Source organism: Aethalodelphis obliquidens, unplaced genomic scaffold (genome assembly GCF_003676395.1).
Source record: "Aethalodelphis obliquidens isolate GAN/ISIS:26980383/991018 unplaced genomic scaffold, ASM367639v1 scaffold12, whole genome shotgun sequence".
Classification (NCBI taxonomy): Eukaryota; Metazoa; Chordata; class Mammalia; order Artiodactyla; family Delphinidae; genus Aethalodelphis; species Aethalodelphis obliquidens.
The window spans coordinates 8,808,734-8,830,590 of record NW_020837956.1 but is presented as its reverse complement, the minus strand read 5'-3'; the positions used below and the strand labels follow the sequence as shown (position 1 = coordinate 8,830,590).

The 21,857-nt window shown below is 45.8% G+C and overlaps 1 protein-coding gene across 7 annotated transcripts in view; it reads right to left on the bottom strand.

Annotated features, from left to right (window-relative positions):
• THADA (THADA armadillo repeat containing) overlaps nt 1-21,857 on the bottom strand; it is a 313,719-nt gene that overhangs the window by 39,710 nt on the left and 252,152 nt on the right. For 4 of the 7 annotated variants that reach the window (XM_027113258.1, XM_027113257.1, XM_027113256.1 and 1 more), the window contains 5 exons: nt 16,051-16,430; nt 15,385-15,503; nt 14,941-15,013; nt 10,411-10,564; nt 6,668-6,799 (listed from right to left, as the gene is read on the bottom strand). In XM_027113258.1, coding sequence (XP_026969059.1) covers nt 6,668-6,799; nt 10,411-10,564; nt 14,941-15,013; nt 15,385-15,503; nt 16,051-16,430 — 858 coding nt within the window. Of the gene's footprint in view, nt 1-1,976; nt 5,406-6,667; nt 6,800-10,410; nt 10,565-12,315; nt 12,356-14,940; nt 15,014-15,384; nt 15,504-16,050; nt 16,431-21,857 lie in introns of those variants that run through there. The other 3 variants (XM_027113260.1, XM_027113261.1, XR_003434060.1) reach the window with 3 other exon arrangements.

The window sequence follows — 21,857 nt, the reverse complement described above, 5'->3', positions numbered from 1 at the left end:
AGGACTTGGTGGGCAGCTCTGGAGGTTCCGGTGATGCAACCATCTGCAACTCAGCATGAAGCCCACAGGCCTGGGGCTTTGCTGACGGGGCCGCTGTGTAATGCCACAGTGACCCGACCTCCCTCCCTGCTTGGTCAAGGGCTGGAGCGTGGGAGCTGTGTTCACACTCTCATGCTGTCCCTTGGGCTCTGTGTGGTGATGACGGGGTTTGTGTCTGTGTGAGAGGTGGGGTGTGTGTGGCAGAGGGAGGAATACACCTGGGGGAAACTGACCAGGTGTCTGCTCTCTTCTTCTTCATCTTGCCCCGCTATATGACTGTTTCCACTTAGTCCCACAATGCCACCTGCCTCCTGCCCTGCTCTCTAACCTCTAGTCTCAATTTTGCTACATTTTGCTCCTGCTTCCCCTCTTCCGCCTTCCTGCTAAGCTCCCTCACTATTCCAGAGTCTCTGTGGGTCCTGGTGCAGAGCATGGAGGCTCCTGCAGTGTCTCCCGGTTACCCCAGGGCCGCGGCCCACAGCCCCGGGCTGGCTCTCTGGCCCTGCAGTCTGAGACTCAGACCCGAGTGGTATGAGTGAGGAAGGACCAAATAGTAAGGGAGAGCTACCGGCTCTTATCCCACAAGCCCCATACGGTGAGTCGCTCACTTTGTCCGAATCAATGAACACCACGGCCCCTTGGGCCAGCTCTAGCCGGGAGGGTCAGTCTGCCTGTTACGGAGCTTTGCTGTTTAAGGGGCTCTAATCTCCTTGGGGAACTCGGGACTGACAGACTATTACTGACTGTTAGGTGGCCTACTGTAGTGGAAGATCAGCCCATCAACGCCCATTGAGCACCTACTGTGTACCTAACAGAAGACAGTCTCTAAGCTCACAGGATAGCTGGGAAGATAAACTAAATAAAGTATATGAAGGAGAAAATAATAAAAGAGTAGAAAATCAAGGGCTATTTATAACCAAATGCTGCAGGGGTTCAGGAAAACGAGAGAGCCTGGAGGGTAGGGCCATTGCAGAGAAGGTGGGATTTAATGCGTCACCACTAAACATTTATATCTGGCAGAATGAGCAGAAGTTTTATGATTTTTTTGTGTGTGGGGGTGTGGTGGGAGGGAGGGATCGGAACTCCCTGGAGCCAGTACTCCAAGGAAAAGAACCACCCATCGCTCACACATGTGAGGACACGTGCGCTCGCTTCTCTCTCCCCTGCTGTATCTGTCTCTCTTTCTTTCTTAAAAGTCTTTTACATTCTCTTCATTAGAAAGTTTCTACCTTTTATGTCAATTATAGCTAAATAAAAAAGTTTCTACCAAGAAGTCACCCTTCTTGAACCTAAACACTGACAGTGATTGGAGGTCTGGGCCCCCCTTAAAATTCCTTGTTAACTGGCTTCTCTTTCTTATCCTGCAACAACTAAAGCGACTGTTGGGTATCAGAAACTTTCTCTGAATCTCATAAACGGAAATGGGGAAAGGGAGGAGGCCTCCTGAATCAGGCGGCAAACGCTGGATGAAGCTGGAAGAGGAGGGAGGGAGGGAGATCCCGAGCTGGAGAGGGTGCGGTGCCGGAGGAAGGGGCTTCAGAAGGCTAACAGCTCCCACCCATCTCCTGCCCAGAGAGCCCCCAGCTCTGCAAGGTGAGCACCAGGGTCCCGCCCGAGGGCCTCCAGATTGAGCCATCTCTGCGGGACCCCTCAGGTCAGAGCCTTCCATCCTCTTACTCTGGAGTCCTCAAGTCTGACACTAGCCTATCGAGTTAGACCCAAGAGAGACCCTGTAACAGAGACAAAGGGTTCTACATAAAAGAGAGGCTATGCAGATGCCAACTGTTACAAATAGGATGGATAAACAACAAGGTTCTACTGTACAGCACAGGGAACGATATTCAGTATCCTGTGATAAACCATAATGGAAAAGAATATATGTATTATAACTCGATAATCATTTTGCTGTGCAGCAGTAATTAACACATTATAAATCAACTATACTTCAATTACAATTAAAAAAAAAAAAAAGGCTACAGAATAACCCCGAATTGCTGAATTCTGGCCACCTTCTAGACCTTTGGGTGGGTTGCTTTTTTTAAAGGTGCTTTTTCATCCTCTCCTCCTCCTAAATAGGCTGTTAAAATTCATACCTTCACAGGGGCCTCTCCTGTTGCTTCCACCCAGAGCTCTGTCTGCTTCACTTGAGAATCACACAAAGCTAGTGATTTAAATTTAAATAGTGTCCAGGCTGGTTTCTTCCCTCACACGGAAGCCCTTGTTCAAAAGAGTTCTGATGTGAAATCCTGATATATGAGTCTATAAGACAGATGTGAGCGAGCTGCTCAGGCAGAAGTGGGAGAGCCCAGGGAAGTGGCAGTGGCCGAGCTACGGCCTTGAGTGTCTCCTGCTCTTAAAACGAGAGCTCTTTCCAGAGCATTTCAAGGCTTGAAGTCAAGTCAGAGCAGGGGCAGGAGAGAGGTGGAGCCCCACCTGGAGTCCTGCCCATACACTGTCTCTTCCTGGCTGTGAACTTCAATGCCCTCCTCTTGAGCCCCAGATGTGCCATTTCTTCTGTCCCTCTTGGCATGCTGTGACTGGCATAGAGGGGAGGGGAGGGGCAGGGAGGGTCCCGCTGCTGGGGCTTCCTCCCATCTAAAGCTGAAGGGGCCTCAGGGGTGCTCAGAGGGCTGTTAATAGCCCATGAGTTCCACCTTCCAGGTGACCATGTTGGGTGGCGCACATGCAGGAGGACAGCAGAAGAGCTCGGCAGGCAAGAAGGTGAACAACAAATCCATCCCCACAAGGGTTATCTAAACACTGAGTTATTTCCCCTGGACCTTCCAGAATCATTAACTAATTCACACCACAAATCTCCACCTAAAGCCAGCCGTGTGCACAGCGACTGGTTTCATGCTTGCCTCTTCCATGGTTTCTAGCCAGAGCTACCAGCACCAGCAGCTGCCCTGTGACGGCTTGCCGGGGGCTCCCAGGGGCACTGCGCCGTGTGCTGGAGAGGGCAGGGCAGAGCCAGACAGCGCACTCTGTTCCTCCAGCAGATAAAGGTCCCCCTTTGCCCTCTCAGTTTCCACTGCCGATCTCCCCAAGGCCTAAGGAATACTCTGTCCCAGATCACAGTGACTTGTGGTCTCTAAGTGCTTTTCCCAATTCCAGGAAGTTTCACTTCCTGGAACGTGATAGCTCAACTGCTTTGTCAGTGCCAGAGGCGTGTCGAGGTGTTTCCCCTAGATACCTCCCAGGTTTGAAACCTTGAGGTCATCTCTGCTTTCCCTTCTCTCCCACGGCCCACAAGCACAGCCCCCAAATCCTCTTGAGTCTACCCCATGCTCTCTCCACCCATCACCACTGATGGTGGCTCATGAGGACTCTTGCTACCAGCTCCCGGTTGATCTCCTGACTCACCCCCAGCCCTGATCCATCTCATGCACGGCTGCCAGAAACAGCCCCTCACACCCACGTTCCTGGCAACACTACTCCTCTGTCTGAAAGCCTCCCCAGCTTCCCTTCACCTATAAGAGGAGGTCCTTGGCTTGGCATTCAAAGCCCTCCCAAGTGTGGCCACTCCCGCCTTTCTAGCTTTGCCTCCTGCTCCGCCCCCCGGCCTCAGCCTATGTTCTGGCCACACAAGTCCACTTGCTGCTCCCCAATCAGCTCCCAAGTTGTCCCCAACTCCAGGTTTGGCTCCGGCTTTTCCTTCCGTGTTGAACTGCTCTCATCTGTGTGTCACTTATCCCTTCCTTTGGGCCAGCGCCACTCTCAGGAACCTCCCTAGACCCCGCAATCAAAATGCACCTCCATCTTCTCCACGTCCCCAGCAGGCTGTCAGTATGAGCACAAAGCTCTTTCTTCCCCATCTAGCCCTCATTTACAGGATGAGGTCTCAGAGGCAAGGAGTCCTCATGATTTCTTTCTTTCTTAGGAGGAGAAGTAATTAGTCTTCTCAAAGAAGACATTAAATATTAACATAATTTAATATTATTATTTTACTGTGGCACTTTTTAAACCACTGATTTGAGGACAAAATTAATGAAATGACACATATTTTCAAGGTATTCAAGACTCAGTAGTAATAATGGACTTTGGAACACCAAAGAGCAAACCATTAGCAGGGTATGCTACAAAACCCCTGTGCGCTGAAGGAATGTGAAAAGTTACCATCAGCTGCTTGGTATCCTTGAGAGATGTCAAAACAAGACAATATTGTTCTAATGAATCAGCTGGCTAAACTTCTGACTAAAGTGAAAAATCAGGTGGTGATACTCAATCGTCAGTTACTTTTCAGTCTTAAGCAGAAAGATGTGCATTTTTTGCTTAAGAAAATCACGCTGCATTACAGAGATTCTGTTTAAGCACTGCTATCAGGCAGAACAGAGAACACGCGGGGACATGCTGAATGAGTATCCCCACACAGCGACGTCATGCTGCTGAGATCTCTGAATGGGAGGTATCTGGCTTGGGTTTGATTTTTCGGATGCAAAAATTCACTCAAAATGAGTTAAAAAAAAAAAAGGTGGGGGGCAGGCAGAAAGGAGTCACACTGGGGGGGTGGAATAGTTGATAAACCAGCCAGATGGTCTACTAATATATACTGTGTTAGTCTTTTCTAGTTGTAGACTTGGGTTTTTTAAAAAACATTTTATTTTCAAATAATTTTAAACATATGGAAAAGATGCAAGTACAGCAACTACCTATCTGTGTTTACTATTTATACGCACACATAGTTTTATTTTTCTCTGAACCATTTGAGAGTAAGTTGCAGGCGTTGTGCCCTTTTCCACCTTAATATTTCAGTTGTGTATTTCCTAAGAATAAAAATATTCTCTTACAAAACCATAGTATGGTTATCAAATTCATGAAATTTAATATTGATTTTAATCTATAGACAATATTTCAATATTGTCAGCTATTCTAATAATTTCCTGTATAGCTTTTCACCCCTCCAGTACAGGATCTGGTCCAGGGTAACATACTATGTTTAGCTGTTACAGAATTCTTGTCTTTTCACACCTCAGATTCTCTTTTATGGACCAAGATAGGGAATACAAAGATAGACAAGTAGGCTTTTACATTACTTACTCCCTCAGAGGCTTTCACACATGGAATTTCACACGCAAAGGGCACTCCAAATATAATTACTGATTTCTATTTCTTGAGAAAAAAATTCAAACCAGAAGGAGGGAGAACATGGTAATATAGTTTTACTATAAATGAACTGGGAAAAATTCTGAAAGAAATAAAAGTAGCAGGGCAAAAGCCCTCAAGACTAGGAGGGAAGAAGTCCACTTATGAATTCCACCATGAAGTGATCTTTCCCATCTTTGGTGAGAGGGTCCTATAGAAGTCTAGTGAGTGTTACGTTCCACCAAATGCTTACTGAGCACTTGCTCGGTGCTCCGTGTGTCCTTCTAAGGAAAATGCACAATTGGAAAAAGGAATGAATCATTAATGGCAGAATTTTAGGTATGTGGACAGGGATGGGGAGAAGGCTGCTAGTACAGCACTCGCAGCACCGATCTGAATGTTTTCCCACTGAGAGGCCAAGCTGATCCTGGCTAAATGTGCCCTGGAGTAGCATCACTGGGAGATTATTAAGACACCAGCTCCTTGCATACATGTAGAGGAAAGTGCCCAGACCATTACAACGGAGGACTCAGGTATGGGGATGTTCGCACATTCTAAGAGGAGCTTCCAGGGACCACAACCCTACCCATGGGAATGAGGGGCCCGAATCAGTTACCAACACTGTATGGCTATTTCCCCTCCCATTCTGCTGTCCATTAAGGTAAACGTCTTTGCTCAGCCTGTGACTACCTGTCTCAAAATGGTGTTCTTACTTCTCTTTGGGATGGCTGACCCAGAGATCTTTCCTGACACCTAGCCCCAAGTGCATGGAATCCAAGTCCACCAGAGTGGTCACCCTCCCAGACGGCCATTTGCCCAGAGGTGTGACCTTGCTTCTACTCCACCTAGCCCCATCCCTTCTACCCAGCAGCTCGTTTTCCACCTGCAGCCTGGAGTTCCCTTTTGCTTCCACAGCATTTGCCATTGCATACAGATAACTAGGGCCCAGGGCGCTACCAGCTCATATTATGAACTGAGTGGCTATGAGCTCAGAACTACCCACCTAGGCTGCTCCTCTTTCTTCTCCCCTCCTGCCCCCTGGGTTAACGTCACCACCCAATGAGGAGCCAAGGCACAAAGAGGAGCAACTTGACTGACACTCATCTGTTTCTTTTATGTGTAGAAATGCACAGAGGAGCAAAATGATGGATCTAGATCTCTGGATTATGTAACCACACAGAAAATCCAGACTTGGCCTTATTTAAAAAGGATGTCAATGTAACTAACAAAAGGCACTGTTTACTACATTTCTACCTCTGAAAGCAATTTTTCTCTATGATGTCCTAGAGCAGGGGTCAGCAAACTGTGGTTAGCAAATCAAATCTGGGAAGCCACCTGTTTTTATAAATAAAGCTTTATTGGAACACAGTCACGTACACTTGTTTTCCTTTTGTTTATGGCTACTTTCCCACTAAAATGGCAGAGTTGAGACAGAGACTGAATGGCCAACAGAGCCTAAAATATTCACTCTCTGGCCCTTTATAGAAAGTGTGCCAACCCCTGGCCAAGAGCAATCAGGCATCGAAGAAAGATAAGAATGAGGTACCTGTTGACTGGCAAGTGTTTTCCTGTGACATGGCAGTCATCACGGTTTCTGTGGCTGCATCTCGGATTACTTGCTCCTCACTCTGCAGGAGGGTGAGGACACATTTCCAGAGAGCAAGCGTATCTTGCAGTCCTAAGAAGGCCAAAAAGAAATCAAATTACCTAGGATGCAACTTACAAGCAGGTACAAATACTGCTTCATATCCAGTATTGAATGAGCAACAGTTACTTCTTTTTTGTGGGTACTGCAAGGAAGGGAGACTTGAGAGTCAGATAAATGCCAGAAGAGAGAGGACCCTAAGGGGACAGGTCTGAAAGTGTCCTTTTGAATAGGAAACACTTCTGGAGGCAACCAGCCCCAGGCAAGGCCCCCTAGAAGGTACGGCCTTGGCTGACTAAGGCCCAGCTGTCAACGGGCCTTAGTCAATGACTCATGCTTCTCAGAATGAAACTTTATGCATCAAGAGTGCTTTGGGGAAACTAGCCCAGTGTTAATTTGAGTGACTGTTTCAGCTTATAAATTCTGAAAGCAAAGTTTCAATCAAGATTATGCTCTGGGGGGCAAGAATTGAAAAAAGCAAAGAACCATGATAAAGGCACCAGCCTGTGCCACGTCTACGCAGGGCCCACGACCTGACTGCCATTGCCCCTGGGCAGGGACCCTATCAAGTCCCTGTGCATTGTGCTGCTGGGGACCAGAGACCAGGAACAGACAGTGTCTGCCCCTGAGCAACCGAAAGGGACATCAAGTGGAGAACACAAGGTAAGGAGAAGGCAGGGCTGGAAACACATGGCTGTGACTCACCACAGGGAAAGGTCCCAGGAGACTGGTGTAATGGGAGGTGGACTGTGTGAGGGGACAGGGGGCAGGGCCTCAAAGGAGGGACACATACTGTCCAGGTGGGGTGGGTTGCCACGGAAGACCACCACTCATCATCCCTTGATGTTCAGTGGGGAACCAACCCTCCCCTGAGAGCTCTCCTTAGCTCACCCTCTCCCTCATCTGTCCACAGAGAGCCCAGTATCAGAGCCACCAATGCTCTAGTCATACTGAGAGCAGCAATGGCTCCCTCTGGGGTTTGTGCTCTCCTGTCTGTTATAAATCTGGCTTTAAATTTTACTCAGTCTTTCAGAATCTATCCATTCTAATTGTTCTCTAGGGTTTCAAATTTCCCTTTCTTAACATTTTCTTATACCGCTAGGGTCCTCATCAATCTTCCCTCTTTAGTCCATTTCAATTTTTCTTTCTCCTTAAATGACTTCGGTCTGCCCTTGACTTGTCCCCATGCACTTTATGTCCTTTGCCTCTCAGTTCTGTGCCTGTTTTTCATGTTCTTGCAGGCCGCCAGCCACTGCCGACCGCCTTCCTCATTGCCTGTGATGCCCTAAGCAGCTCCAGCAATTCATGATGAACCAATGGCTTTTGCCCAGGACTCAGTTTCACTCAGAAATTCTACATTATTCCACACACATTTTCCTGCTATGAACCAGGGTCAGAGCAGCCAAAGTCACCCAGAAAATGTGCTGCAAAATGATATTACCTTCCCTGAGAAGTGTCACCAAAGTTTATAAACCTTTGCTCTTATTCCTCTGGGTCCAATGATTAAAGCAAAATTGTAGCAGGTCCCCTTTCAGTCCCCCTTTGGGTATAGAAAAGATGCCTAAAAGTCACTTAGAACAGGGGTCCCCACCCCCGGGTCTGGGGCCTGTTAGGAATCGGGCTGCACAGCAGGAAGGGAGCAAGCGAAGCTGCATCAGCCGCTCCCCATCCCCGCCTCACCGCTCGCATGACCGCCTGAACCCTCTCCCCACCCCGTCCCCGTCCGTGGAAAAACTGTCTTCCACGGAACCAGTCCCTGGTGCCAAAAAGGCTGGGGACCGCTGACTTAGAAGAAAGATGTATGAAGATACCAAAGACAACTCTTTATCTGAGAGATCCAGAGACATGAGACACCTGATTGGTCTGAACTCCGATAACACTCAGAATTTGAATCCCACCATCTGAAAAAGCAGTTCTTTTCTTTATTCTGTAAATCTTTTCTCCACAACTACACTGAAAGCTCCCCGGATGCAGGGACCATGATTTATTCTCCAGGGCTGGGCATGGAAGAGGAGAACAAAAACAGAATTCCCATAATGGATGGAAGAGAATCTCAGCATGGTTAATATGGGGGTAAGATGGCAGGAGAGGGCAGGGCCAGGACTCAGACATGGCTTTGGGTCCTGAGTTTTCCTTTCAGTAAACCCTATGCTTAAAACAAAACACTACAATTAAAAAAAATTTTTTTAAGTTAAAACAAAAACCCCTATGGTTTTTCAATTCCTTTGGGTTTCCTAAAGCTCGGTTTTCTCAACCACCATTGATATGATGCTCTTTCCTAATTATAACTCTTGAAGGACAGGGGGTGGCAGTGAGGAAAGAGACATGAAGGTAGAGAATATGGTTGGAGCTGTACATCTATTTGATTTCAAAATATCTCTACCTTTACTTCCCAAAGATGCCTTAAACTTTTTTTATTTTATTTTTTGGCCACGCTGCGCGGCATGCAGGATCTTCCCCAACCAGGGATTGAACCTGTGCCCCCTGCAGTGCAAGCTCAGAGTCTTAACCACTGGACCACCAGGGAAGTCCAAAGATGCCTTAAACTTAAAACTACTTTCAGTGAAAGGAACCAGCAGTCTTCCTAGTCACTTAAGCCAGAAGCCTGGAAGTCATCCTTGAATGTTCCCTTTATATTAACCTCAACACCAAGCCCTGTTGATTCTACTTCCTAAATGCCTTAGAGCCTGGCCTTTCTTCTTCCTCAAGGCCACACTTCACTCTGTCCCATTTATTTCTCACCAAGGTCACTGCAATAGGCTTCCTGGAAGAGGTGATGGTTAGGCTGAGTCTTGAAAGACCAACAGGAGTCAGTCGAGCAGCAGTTTGTTTAGAGAACTGTTCTCCGCTGATGACGCATGGGGAGTGGTGGCCAGTGAGGAGGGAGAAGCAGGCAGGGCACAGAAGAGGAAGGGCCTTCTGAGCCAGGCTAAAGAGCATTTAGGTTTTATCCTGAAGGCAATGGGCACCCACTCAAAGGCTTTAAGCAGTGGAGGAAAATGCTCAGATCTGTATTTCAGAAAGACCCCAGAGGCTTTTGGAAGCATAAGGAGAATGGCTTGGGGGACAAGACAGAAAGAAAAGAGGCCAATTAAGTGGCTGTTGGTGGGGCTTCCCTGGTGGCACAGTGGTTAAGAATCCGCCTGCCAATGCAAGGGACATGGGTTCGAGCCCTGGTCCGGGGAGATCTCACATGCCGCAGAGCAACTAAGCCCGTGTGCCACAACTACTAAGCCTGTGCTCTAGAGCCCAAAAGCCACAACTACTGAGCCCACGTGCCACAACTACTGAACCCCGCACGCCTAGAGCCCATGCTCTGCAACAAGAGAAGCCACCCAATGAGAAGCCCGCGCACCGCAACTAGAGAAAAGCCTGCGTGCAGCAACAAAGACCCAAGGCAGCCAAAAATAAAAATAAATAAATAAATTTATATTAAAAAAAAAAGAGGCTGTTGGTGAAAAGTGATTAGAGTAAGAGAATGAGAGGGTGGGAAGATCTTTGAAAGATGTAAAGGTATGGTGTACGCTGTCATCTTTCATCTTCCCTTCTTTTTTTAACCTAGAGCATCTATTCACGCTTTTAGTGCATTTGGTACGATGGACACCTCCCCGCCCCCCCAGCCAACAGCGGCTCAGCGCACTTACCAAGAATGGGATGGGGGTTGGTGAGGAAAAATGGTGCAGTGCTGGTGAGAACTTCAGCAGCGGCCAACCTGGACTCGGTGGGAAGATGATCTTCACAAGAAGAGAGGACCAACTGAACCCACTGCTTCAGGTTGGGGGCCACCAAGTCCCTGGTCTAAAAGTACAAAGTATACATACAGCAGTTCAGAAGATGCGACATGGGCAGACATGGAATTAGGGATGAGCTACATATGCGTTTCCCAGGCTCCCTTGCATCGGGGAGTAACGTGATTAAGTTCTGACTAATGGGATGCCATTAAAAGTGGTATCTGTGCAATTTCAGGTAATATGTAAGAAAATATGTGTGACCTTCACTTCTTGGGTTTCTCTGTCCTGCTAGTTGAACAAGGACAAGATGATGGGAGCTGGAGCAACTATCTGGGACCAGAAGACGGAAGCCACTTATTAAGGACAGCGGAACAACAAGGTAGAAGGGCCGGGGAGCCCAATAATGTCATGTCACTATCTGCTTTGGATTGCTTCTCTCTGGTTTAAGCCACTGTATTTTTGAGTTTCTGTTACATTTAAAGCAGCATCCTAACTAACATTATTGTTTAAACAAAGCCCTATTGTTGTTTCTTTATAGTAACAGCTTTATTGAGATACAGTTCACATACCATATAATTTACCCATTTAAATACATAATTCAATGATTTTTAGTATATTCACAGATATGTGTGTACAACCATCACCACAGTCAATTTTAGAACATTTTCATCACCAAAAAGAGAAGCCCTGTATACTTTTTTATTTTATTTTATTTTTTTGGCGGTACGCGGGCCTCTCACTGTTGTGGCCTCTCCCACTGCAGAGCACAGGCGCACAGGCTCCGGACGCGCAGGCTCAGCGGCCATGGCTTATGGGCCCAGCCACTCCGCGGCATGTGGGATTTTCCTGGACTGGGGCACGAACCCGTGTCCCCTGCATCAGCAGGCGGACTCTCAACCACTGCACCACCAGGGAAGCCCCAGCCCTGTATATTTTAGTTATCATCCCCATCCTGTCAGCTCCCCCTCGCCCAGCCCTAAACCATTAATCTACTTTCTGTCTTTATGGATTTGTCCGTTCTGCACATTTCATATAAACTGAATCATACAGATGGCCAACAGGCACATGAAAAGATGCTCAAAACCACTAATTATTAGAGAAATGCAAACCAAAACTACAATGAGGTATCATTTCATACCAGTAAGAATGGCCATCATTAAAAAGTCTACAAATAATAAATGCTGAAGCAGGTGTGGAGAAAGGGAACCCTCCCCTACACTGGGAATTTAAATTAGTTGGTGGGAATTTAAATTAGTTGGTGGGAATTTAAATTAGTGCAGCCACTATGGAGAACACTTTGGAGGTTCCTTAAAAAACTAAAACTAGAACTACCAGATGATCCTGCAATCCCACTCCTGGGCATACATCCGGAGAAAACTCTGATTGGAAAAGACACATGCTACACCAATGTGCACAGTGGCACTATTTACAATAGCCAAGACATGGAAGCAACCTAAGTATCCATCAACTTTATCCATGGATAAAGACGTGACATATATACACAATGGACTATTACTCAGCCATAAAAAAGAATGAAATAATGCCATTTGCAGCAACATGGATGGACCTAGAGATTATCATACTAAGTGAAGTAAGTCAGACAAAGACAAATATCATATGATATCTCTTATATGTGGAATCTAAAAAAATAGTATAAATGAACTTATCTACAAAGTAGAAATAGACTCACAGACATAGAAAACAAACTTATAGTAACCAAAGGGGATGGTGGATGGGCAAGGGGAGAGATAAATTAGGAGTCTGGGATTAACATACACACACTACTGTATATAAAATAGATAAACAACAAGGACTTACTGTATAGCACAGGGAACTATATTCAGTATCTTGTAGTAACCTATAATGGAAAAGAATCTGAAAAAGTATATATATATATATATATATATATATAAAAATATATAAAACTGAATCAAAATTAACTATACTTTAATAAAAAATGGTTAAAAAATTGAATCATACAATATGTGGTCTTTTGGGACTGGCTTCTTTCACTCAGCATGTTTTCAGGGCTCATCCATGCTGTAGGATGTATGTATCAGTACTTCATTACTTTTTATGGCTGAAAAATATTCCATTATATAGATATACCATATTTTATTTACCCATTCATCAATCAGTTGATGGACATTTGGGTTGTTTCCATCTTTTAAACTCTGGTTCTTTACTTTTTCTAGAAAGGGGATTACTGTTCCAAATAAATTTTACTTCCCCTATCAGCTAAGCCTCTTTAAATGTTCAAAATGAGATTACTGGCTCCTCTGATCATCTATGAGCATCTACGGAACTGAACTGATCAGTGTCTTAGATCATGAGGAAGCTGCTGACTTGTTAACTTTTCTCTCCCTGAAAAATTTCCAATATTCTTCAAATATCGCTTCATTCAAGTACCAAGCAGTGCCTCGGAGATGCACATGACAACTGGTTAAAAACGGCTTTAGATGAGAACGCTGTCTTTTGACAGACTTGTTAGGCTGCCCTGTGACTACTTTCTCAGAACTTCTTCCCCACCCCCCATCCCCCGCCCCAGGCTGTAGTTTTTTTAAGCAAATCCTCTCCCTTCCTACAAACTCTCCTCCTATACTCCCCAAGACACACACATGACTTTATTTTTAGCTTTTTGCATCTCCTAGTGACCACCTGGCTCTGGTCCCTTGGCCTGCCTCCGAATGACAGACCCAGAGAAACTGTGTATCTGCTTAGTACTCACCCTCTGGTCTTCTCTCTGTCCAGCCCCAGGCTCTCTGAATTTAACAATCTCCTATGTGAAGTCTTCCTCAGCTCTGTAAACACTCCCTCCGGCCTCTGCTTTCCCTCAGCCTCCTTCCTACTAGAGTATCATTTAATATCATGATCTAATGCTCCTTTTCTCTCGTTAGACTGCCCTCCAGTCTTCATCCTTGTACCCCCAGTACCTCTCTCAGGGCTGCTGGAGCATAGGAATAGGAATCCACAATGTTATGGTGCCACGATAACAACGTGGTGATGTGAAACCAAGATCTTCAGGTAATTTTACTGTGGTATTGACTGCCTTCTGTTTATAATAATTCTCTGATGGTGGCATCTTTCTCATATGCCCCTAAGTATGCAAGTATTTGTCCTAAGGCATCGTTCCAGGAAGCTGTTTTGTTTTTTTTTTAAATTGAAGTATGGTTGATTTACTTCAACTATACTTACAGTGGTTTCAGGTGTACAGCAAAGTGATTCAGTTATATATATATATATTTTCAGATTATTTTCCATTATAGGTTTTTACAAGATACTGAATATAGTTCCTTGTGCTATATAGTAAATCCTTGTTGCTTATCTATTTTATATGTAGTAGTTTGTATCTGTTAATCCCATACTCCTAATTTATCCCTTTCCCACCCTCCTTTTCCCCTTTGGTAGCCATAAGTTTGTTTTCTATGTCTGTGAGTCTGTTTCTGTTTTGTATATAGATTCATTTGTATTATTTTTTAGATTCTACATATAAGGGATATCATATGATATTTGTCTTTCCCTGTCTGACTTAACTTCACTTAGCATGATATTCTCTAGGTTCATCCATGTTGCTGCAAATGGCATGATTTCATTCTTTTTTATGGCTGAGTAATATTCCATTGTATGTGTATATCCCATCTCCTTAAGCCAACTGTCTGTTGATAGGCACTTGGGTTGTTTTCATGTCTTGGCTATTGTAAATAGTGTTGCTATGAACACTGGGGTGCATGTATCTTTTCAAATCAGAGTTTTCATCTTTTCTGGATATATGCCCAGGAGTGGGATTTCTGGATCATATGGTAGCTCTATTTTCAGTTTTTTAAGGAACCTCCATACTGTTTTCCACAGTGGCTACACTAATTTACATTCCCACCAACAGTGTAGAAGGGTTCCCTTTTCTTCCCCAGGAAGCTGTTTTGATTACTTTAGGTCCACCCCACCCCCAAAGACATGTTCTAAGACAGGTGGGACACATCTGGGCCTCCATGCAAAGCCAGCTGGACCACGTTTAGGGGGGATATTTAAGCCTTAGTGATATATTTTCATACATAGTTGACTAGGATGCAATCCTAGTGACTTGCAATCCTTGGAACTGACTTGCTCATTCCCTCATTAGATGAAGAGTCTAGCGAGAAAAACAGGAAAAAACAAGGAGTTTGGGCATAAATGCACGTATGTCCTGGAGGAAGGAGGTTGTGTTACCCTCATGGACTCAAATCAAATGTGTCCAGAACAAGAGAAAAGAAATGCCAAACATGGTGCTCAGAAAATTCTCCCCAAGTTATACCTAGAGTGAAAAACCAACACGAATGATATTTTTGTAGAAGCTACACACATATGCCACAGAGATTCTGCCTGTGGGACAGTTCACTTTTACTGACACCTTCCAGGGAAATCAGAGAACAGAAATCTAGACCCCAAAACAGGGGAAATCAGCCTCACCTCCTCACACGTCTGCATGTGGTAGGCAATCACTTTGGAGGCGAGTCTCAGAGCTTCACTTTGTATTTCAGACCTAGGAAAGTCAGCCAGAAATCACACAAAACATATAATCGCCCTGAAACTAATATAATATTGTAAGTCAATTATACTTCAATAAATAAATATGAAAATACATAAATAAATAAAATCGAACATTTTATATACATATGGTTTTTACAGGTAGTCTGTAATCCATGTGGCTGTGAATACTACTAGAAATCTCTACCTTGTGGCTATACAAATGCCTCCGGAAGCAACTACCTTTTGGTAACTAATGGGGAACTCTGACATCATTCTATTGCTTGGGCTTAGAACACAGGCTGGGCTATGCTCAAGTTCATTACATAACTGACTGATGGGACCGTGTGTTGTAGCAAGTTTGCACAGGGAGCACTGGAGGCAAACCTTTCATTGGAAGCAATATCCATTGTCCAGATCAAGAACTCCTTTGGGGTTAGATGGACACAGCGCTCTGTCTGAGGAAGCCACTCACTGGGGTCCATGCAATGGAGAATTTTCAGTATCTGTGTGAGCCAGATCCATGGAAAACAAACAAACAAACAAACACACACACACCTCAGAAAAGTCTCCAGAATCTAAATAATAATCATTTGTACCAACAAGGGACTCTATCTTTCAAAAAGCGCCCACTGACTTCTTTTTTCCCCCTTAATAGCTTTGCGAGACCAAGATAGTCTAGAGCAGTGGCATACTGGGATCAGAGGGTAGATGCCATATTCCTAGGTCAGTGCCCTTTCCTTTTGATCATGCTTTCCAGGTGACCATCTGCCCCCAAAGAGCCATGTCAGCAAAGACTGCTTACTCTCTCAATCTCTATCTTTGGTTAATCTCTGTCATCAATACCATTATCATCAAACACTTTTCTCAGCACTCTTTTATGCATGAAGCCATGCCAAGCACCGTGCGAGAGTCCTTGCCCTTTGGATGCTGAATCTCCTTCCAATCCTGGAGATGCCAAAACCGATCCTGCCTCCTGACCTTATCACTCCAGTGGGCTCACCAAAGACTGTGGGGAATGGAAAGGGATGGTCAGTACACCAGAGACTTCACCTTGCAGAGGCATTCTGGGTGACTTTCCTTCACAGCCAACATCAAGAATGTCCCTCCCGTATTCCATAGCAAGGGCGGCAGTCCCTTCTCTCCTAGTCCTGAGGCTGCTGCTGAGAACCTTTCCAACAGGGCTTCCAGCGTCAGCAGGCGCACTTCAGGGAAGGAAGACTCTAACAGCCGAGAGAAGGAGATGGGAACGTCCCTTGCCTGCTCTCCAGCCCGGACCGCTACTGCCCACACTGCAGCGATGGCCAGTTTGGTGAGGCTCTGGAGGTACTGGGGCAGGCCTGGCACCGTGAAGGTATAGGAGAATCCGGTTATCAACTCTGATCCCAAGATGATCCTTCTGACTTCCTCCCAGAAGCCAAGATGCTCCAGAACTAAAAAACAAAAAAGCAAAGGAAAAGAGGCAATCACTTTATTCAAACTTCCACAAAAGGACACAGGTGAACACACAAGACTCTGCACACCCTGGGTGGGACAAGCAGACGTCATTCCTGAGTAGATTTCACACTAACCATGTAATAAGTGCCTAGGCCACTAAGCTTCAGACTTCTGGCCCAGAAGCACTTTCTATTTAGGTAATTCATGATTTTCCCCCTAGAGTGACAGAAGGCATTCCTATCAGAGATGTGCTCCTGGCATCCCTCCCTAATAGTCAATAAATATAAACTCAGTGACCTCCTGAATCCTCAAGCCTCATAGCTGAGCAGGATAAAAGAACATCTAGTCCACGCTTCCCTCAGGGGCTCAGATCCCCTCTACAGCACCTTTTCTCAGAGGCTCTTGGTAGAACCCTACAGTCATTTGGAGCTCACAAGACAGACTGTTCCACTGTTAATAGATCTATTTGCCACAAAGTTCTTTTTGGAGTTTCCACTCAGTGGTCCAATTCTGCATTTTGAGCCCTTTAGGCATTTGAATACAGTTATTATATCCCCTCTGTCTTCTCCAGGTGAAACACTCCTTCTCCCTTCAACTAGCCCCCAGATGATGGGGTCCACCCTCTCTCACTGTTCTAAGCCACCTTCCTTTGGATGTGCCTCACCCCTCTTCAGGCATGGCGCCACACAAGGGCACACGACTCTCCCTCGTGGTCTGAGCAGCAGGACTGTTGCTTGCCCTGTTCTCACATGAGGTTCCTGGAGGTGTATCACACTGTTGACTCATGTGGAGCATAAAGTCAACTGAACCGCAGGCCTTTTTTTTTTTTCACATGGTCCACTGACAGTGGTGAGTCATCCATCTCCCACCTTGTACTCAGGACTTAGATCAAGACTTGTTTTCTTTGTTTGTTTGAAACCGAAGCAGATCCCTGTTAAATTTTATGGTCTGCCTTTTAGATTGCCGAGATCTTTTTGTATTCTCAGTTCTGATCACAAATATTTATTGCCTGCTTACTATGTGCTGGGTGCTAAGTGAAATAAGAATAATGCCTTTAGGGAGGTTTATATTCTAATTTGAGAAAGAGAAATGAATGACTAGGTGATTCTAATATAGTGGTGGAAGTGATCACCTGAGTCTTTAAAGAGGCAGAGAGAGGTGAATGCGTTGGAACCAAGCAAAGGTTCAAAGCAAAGGTTCAAAGGTTCAAAGGCATAAAACAGAATGGACCACGTGAGGAACTATAGGCAGTCTGACCTCAGCACAGAATTCGAGGTGGGCAACAGCGGGAGATGAGGCTAGAGCAGCAGCATGTCCAGGACATGGGGAACCTCCTCGGCCACGCGAAGGAGGTTGGACATTTTTCTGCAGGCAAGGGGATGCCATCGAGGGGTTATTTTAAGCAACAAGGTCAGGTGAACATGTCCACTGAAGTGTTCTTATTGCTGAGAGGCCAATATTAGAGGCAGGGAGCCCAGCTGAACAACTACTGCAGTAGTGGAAGAGAGAAATGATGAGGGTGTAAAGTAAGGAACAGACAGGAAGAAGATGCGTTTGAGAAGCATCGAAGGAATAAAACTGGCAGCACTGGGGGACTGGCTGGGGAAGGAGTCTTGGGTACCTCCCAGAACCCAGATTCTTCATACAGCACATTCATCATCCAATAGAAGCTGGGTAAACCTCAATTTGACAGGCAGGCTGTAAGTTATCACTAAAGATGTGGACTGGACCAGCGTGGAGCACAGAGGGCTTTGGTGAGTATTATAGTTGGCTCCCTGCCTGCCCCACCCCCCACCCCACTCCAAGCTCTCATCAATTCATTAACCACCTCTCTTAGGGTCTAGGTATTCCCCAGTTATGAATCCTCCTAACTCTACCATTCTGCTCACATGTTATCTACAAGAACATCAGGAGAGACTTCATCAAATGCCTTGCTAAAATTTCGATATCTCATAACTCAGTGAACACTACTGACTCCTAGAAAACGATCACAAACAGAATAAAAATGTAAAAGATTAAAGTAACAGTTGGAAAAAACTCACTTGGAATTGAAATATTACATAGGCTTGCAATAATCCAGGAATTATTGCAATAATAAATAATAAAAATATAGACTATTCCTGTTACACATCAAACTGTTTCAAAAAGAAGTTTCTCCAGGGGCTTCCCTGGTGGCGCAGTGGTTGAGAACTCGCCTGCCAATGCAGGGGACATGGGTTCGAGCCCTGGTCTGGGAAGATCCCACATGCTGCGGGAGCAACTAAGCCTGCAAGTCACAAGTACTGAAGCCTGTGCGCCTAGATCCCATGCTCCACAACAAAGAGAAGCCACTGCAATGAGAAGCCCGTGCACCGCAACAAAGACCCAATGCAGCCAAAAATAAATAATAAATTAATTAATTAAAAAAAAAAAAAGAAGTTTCTGCAGAAAGGTAGAAGAGGGGCTTGGGCTCCTATATGATGGTGCCCCTAGAGGCCACCACCCCCAACCTGCTAGCTGTGCTTGCAGACACACCGCTGCTCTTAACCCAGACTCTGCTGAGGTCTAAGTTCCAGCAGGAGGGCAGCCTTCTTTGCAAAGCAGCAGGGAAAACCCCAGGTGTCAGGATCCTCAACTTTTGTGTCATCATCTCTATTTTCAATGCCTAAAAACCTAATCCCAGTATAATTTAGAAATGAGAAGACCACACTCCAGTGATCTCCAGGTGTCACTTTCCTAGCCTTCCCACCCACTGCTACCTGAGGACAACACTGTATCAAAAAGGGTTTTCACTTGTTAGGCTAGGAGTCAGAAACATGGCTCAGAGACATGCTCTTTAAAACATAATTAAAAACAGGAAGAACTGTCTTGGTCATTCTGGATAATTTTCAGATGAACCTGCTATAGGTATTCCAGGCGGAGTGTATAGTCCGCTGGACTCAAGAGCTAGGCACCCAGACATACTTGCTTCCTTTAAGACCTTGAGGAAGGATGACATGATCAAGCAGCCCAGGACTGAAGGCACAACCCCAAAGATAGGGGACATGGGGCACCTGCTCAGGAAGGGCTTCTTTGGGACTTCTTGGCCTCCACTGTCTGTGGACTTCAGTATAATCCCATAAGCATGCATTAAGCATATAGTAGGTACTTTGGAGATACAGAGATTCAGAGCTGAGAAAGAAAAATTACCTGCTGTCAAAGAGATTTAAAACTGATGGGAGGATAAAGACAGCCACTAAAATTGCGAAATGCTTAGTACCCTAAAATCATTAGTGAGAAGAGCTGACAACTATTGAGTATTAACGTGCCAGGCACTATAGAATATTATATATCCATTATTTAATGCTATGAATAATAATTACTTTTAGAATTGACACTCGTTGAGTATTAGTCTAAGCACTTCAACAAGTACTAAATCATTTAATGAAGTAGGTGCTGTTATGATTCCCTGGTATTTTACAGATGAGGAAAGAGGTTAAGTTACTTGCCCAAGGTCACACAGGGAATTGTAGGTAAAGGGAATACGAAAGCCATAAGAATGACCAAAATGAAAGCAACGTGCACTTATTTTCTATCGTAAGTAAAAAAAAAAAGGGGTGGGGCTTTCAGAAGGGAACAAAATTTAAGATGGGCAGGGACTTCCCTGGTGGCACAGTGGTTAAGAATCCACCTGCCAATGCAGGAGACACGGGTTCGAGCCCTGGTCCGGGAAATCCCACATGCCGCGGAGCAACTAAGCCCGTGTGCCACAACTACTGAGCCTGTGCTCTAGAGCCTGCGAGCCACAACTACTGAGCCCGTGTGCCTAGAGCCCATGCTCTGCAACAAGAGAAGCCACCGCAACGAGAGCCTTCGCACCTCAACGAAGAGTAGTTCCCGCTCGCCGCAACTAGAGAAAGCCCGCGCACAGCAACTAAGACGCGCCCAGCCTTTATCTATCTATCTATCTATTTATTTATTATGGGCACTGAGGCTGCCCAGAGGTGCCTGCCTGGGAGAGGAAAGGTCAGGGCAGGTGCTCAGGGGAGTTGGGAGAGAGTAGACAGGAGAGACCTGCGAACAGGTTCGCTGAATTAATGTGTCAATAGAGGAGCAGCAGGGGAGGGTAGGTCGGAGCCACAAGCTAGGAAACTATCAGATGACATTCATGTAGGCACTTTCTCCAAACTGCTGCTTAGAAAAAATGTTCTTGGTTCTGCAGCAAGACCCAATGAGGTGTCCTAAAGCAGAGTTTCTCAAACTTGAGTGAGCATCAGAACCACCTGGAGGGCTTGTTAAATCACAGACTGCTGCCTGGGCCTCACCCCCAAAGTTTCTGATTCAGGAGGGCGGGGGTGGGGGCTGAGAATCTGCATTTCTAACAAGCTCCCAGGTGATGCTGCTGCTGGGCCACGTACTTCAAAACCACTGCCCTCAGGGGATGGTTTTTTTCTTTTAATTAATTAAAAAAATTTTTTTAATTAATTTATTTTTGGCTGCGTCGTGTCTTCGTTGCTGTGCGCGGGCTTTCTCTAGTTGCGGCGAGTGGTGGCTACTCTTCGTTGCGGTGCATGGGCTTCTTCTCATTGCGGTGGCTTCTCTTGTTGTGGAGCACAGGCTCTAGGCGGCCGGGTTTCAGTAGTTGTGGCTCATGGGCTCTAGAGCGCAGGCTCAGTAGTTGTGGTGCATGGGCTTAGCTGCTCTGCGGCATGTGGGATCTTCCCGGACCAGGGCTCGAACCCATGTCCCCTACATTGGAGGTGGATTCTTAACCACTGCGACACCAGGGAAGTCTCAGGTGATGGTTTTAATAAAACCAACCATGCCTCAATCCCACCCTTGTAGATTCTGATTCGGTTGGTTTGGAGTTGGTCACAGACATCTGGAGTCTTTTTTTTTTTTTTTAATATTTATTTACTTATTTGGGTGTGTCCGGTCTTAGCTGCAGGCATGAGGGATCTCCCCTTGCAGCGCGCAGGCTTCTCTCTAGTTTTGGTGCATGGGTTCTAGAGCACGCGTGGGCTTAGTTGCCCTGCAGCATATGGGATCTTAGTTCCCCGACCAGGGATTGAAGCCGTGTCCCCTGCATTGGAAGGCGGATTCTCAACCACTGCGCCACCAGGGAAGTCCTGACATCTGGAGTCTTAAGAACAGGTAATTCTGCTCTGTGCCCCAGCTGAGAACCACACTCCTCGGCTACGACTTTCATAGGGGCTCACAGGGTTTTCGGGATGGGCAGTAGCGGCTGCAGTTCCAAAGAGCACAGCTGATTCCAGCCCAGTACTTCACCACAGTGAAGAACTAGAAAGTTCACTGCCCCCCATTTTCTCTTACCAATAAAAACATCAAAGGAACGGAAACCTCCAAGAATTTAAAAGAATGAATAAACTCTATAAAGGCCCCTTGCAGGCAGGCCTTTGATACTGGCTCATTATATACAGGTTCTGTTCTAGGGCTAGGGTGTA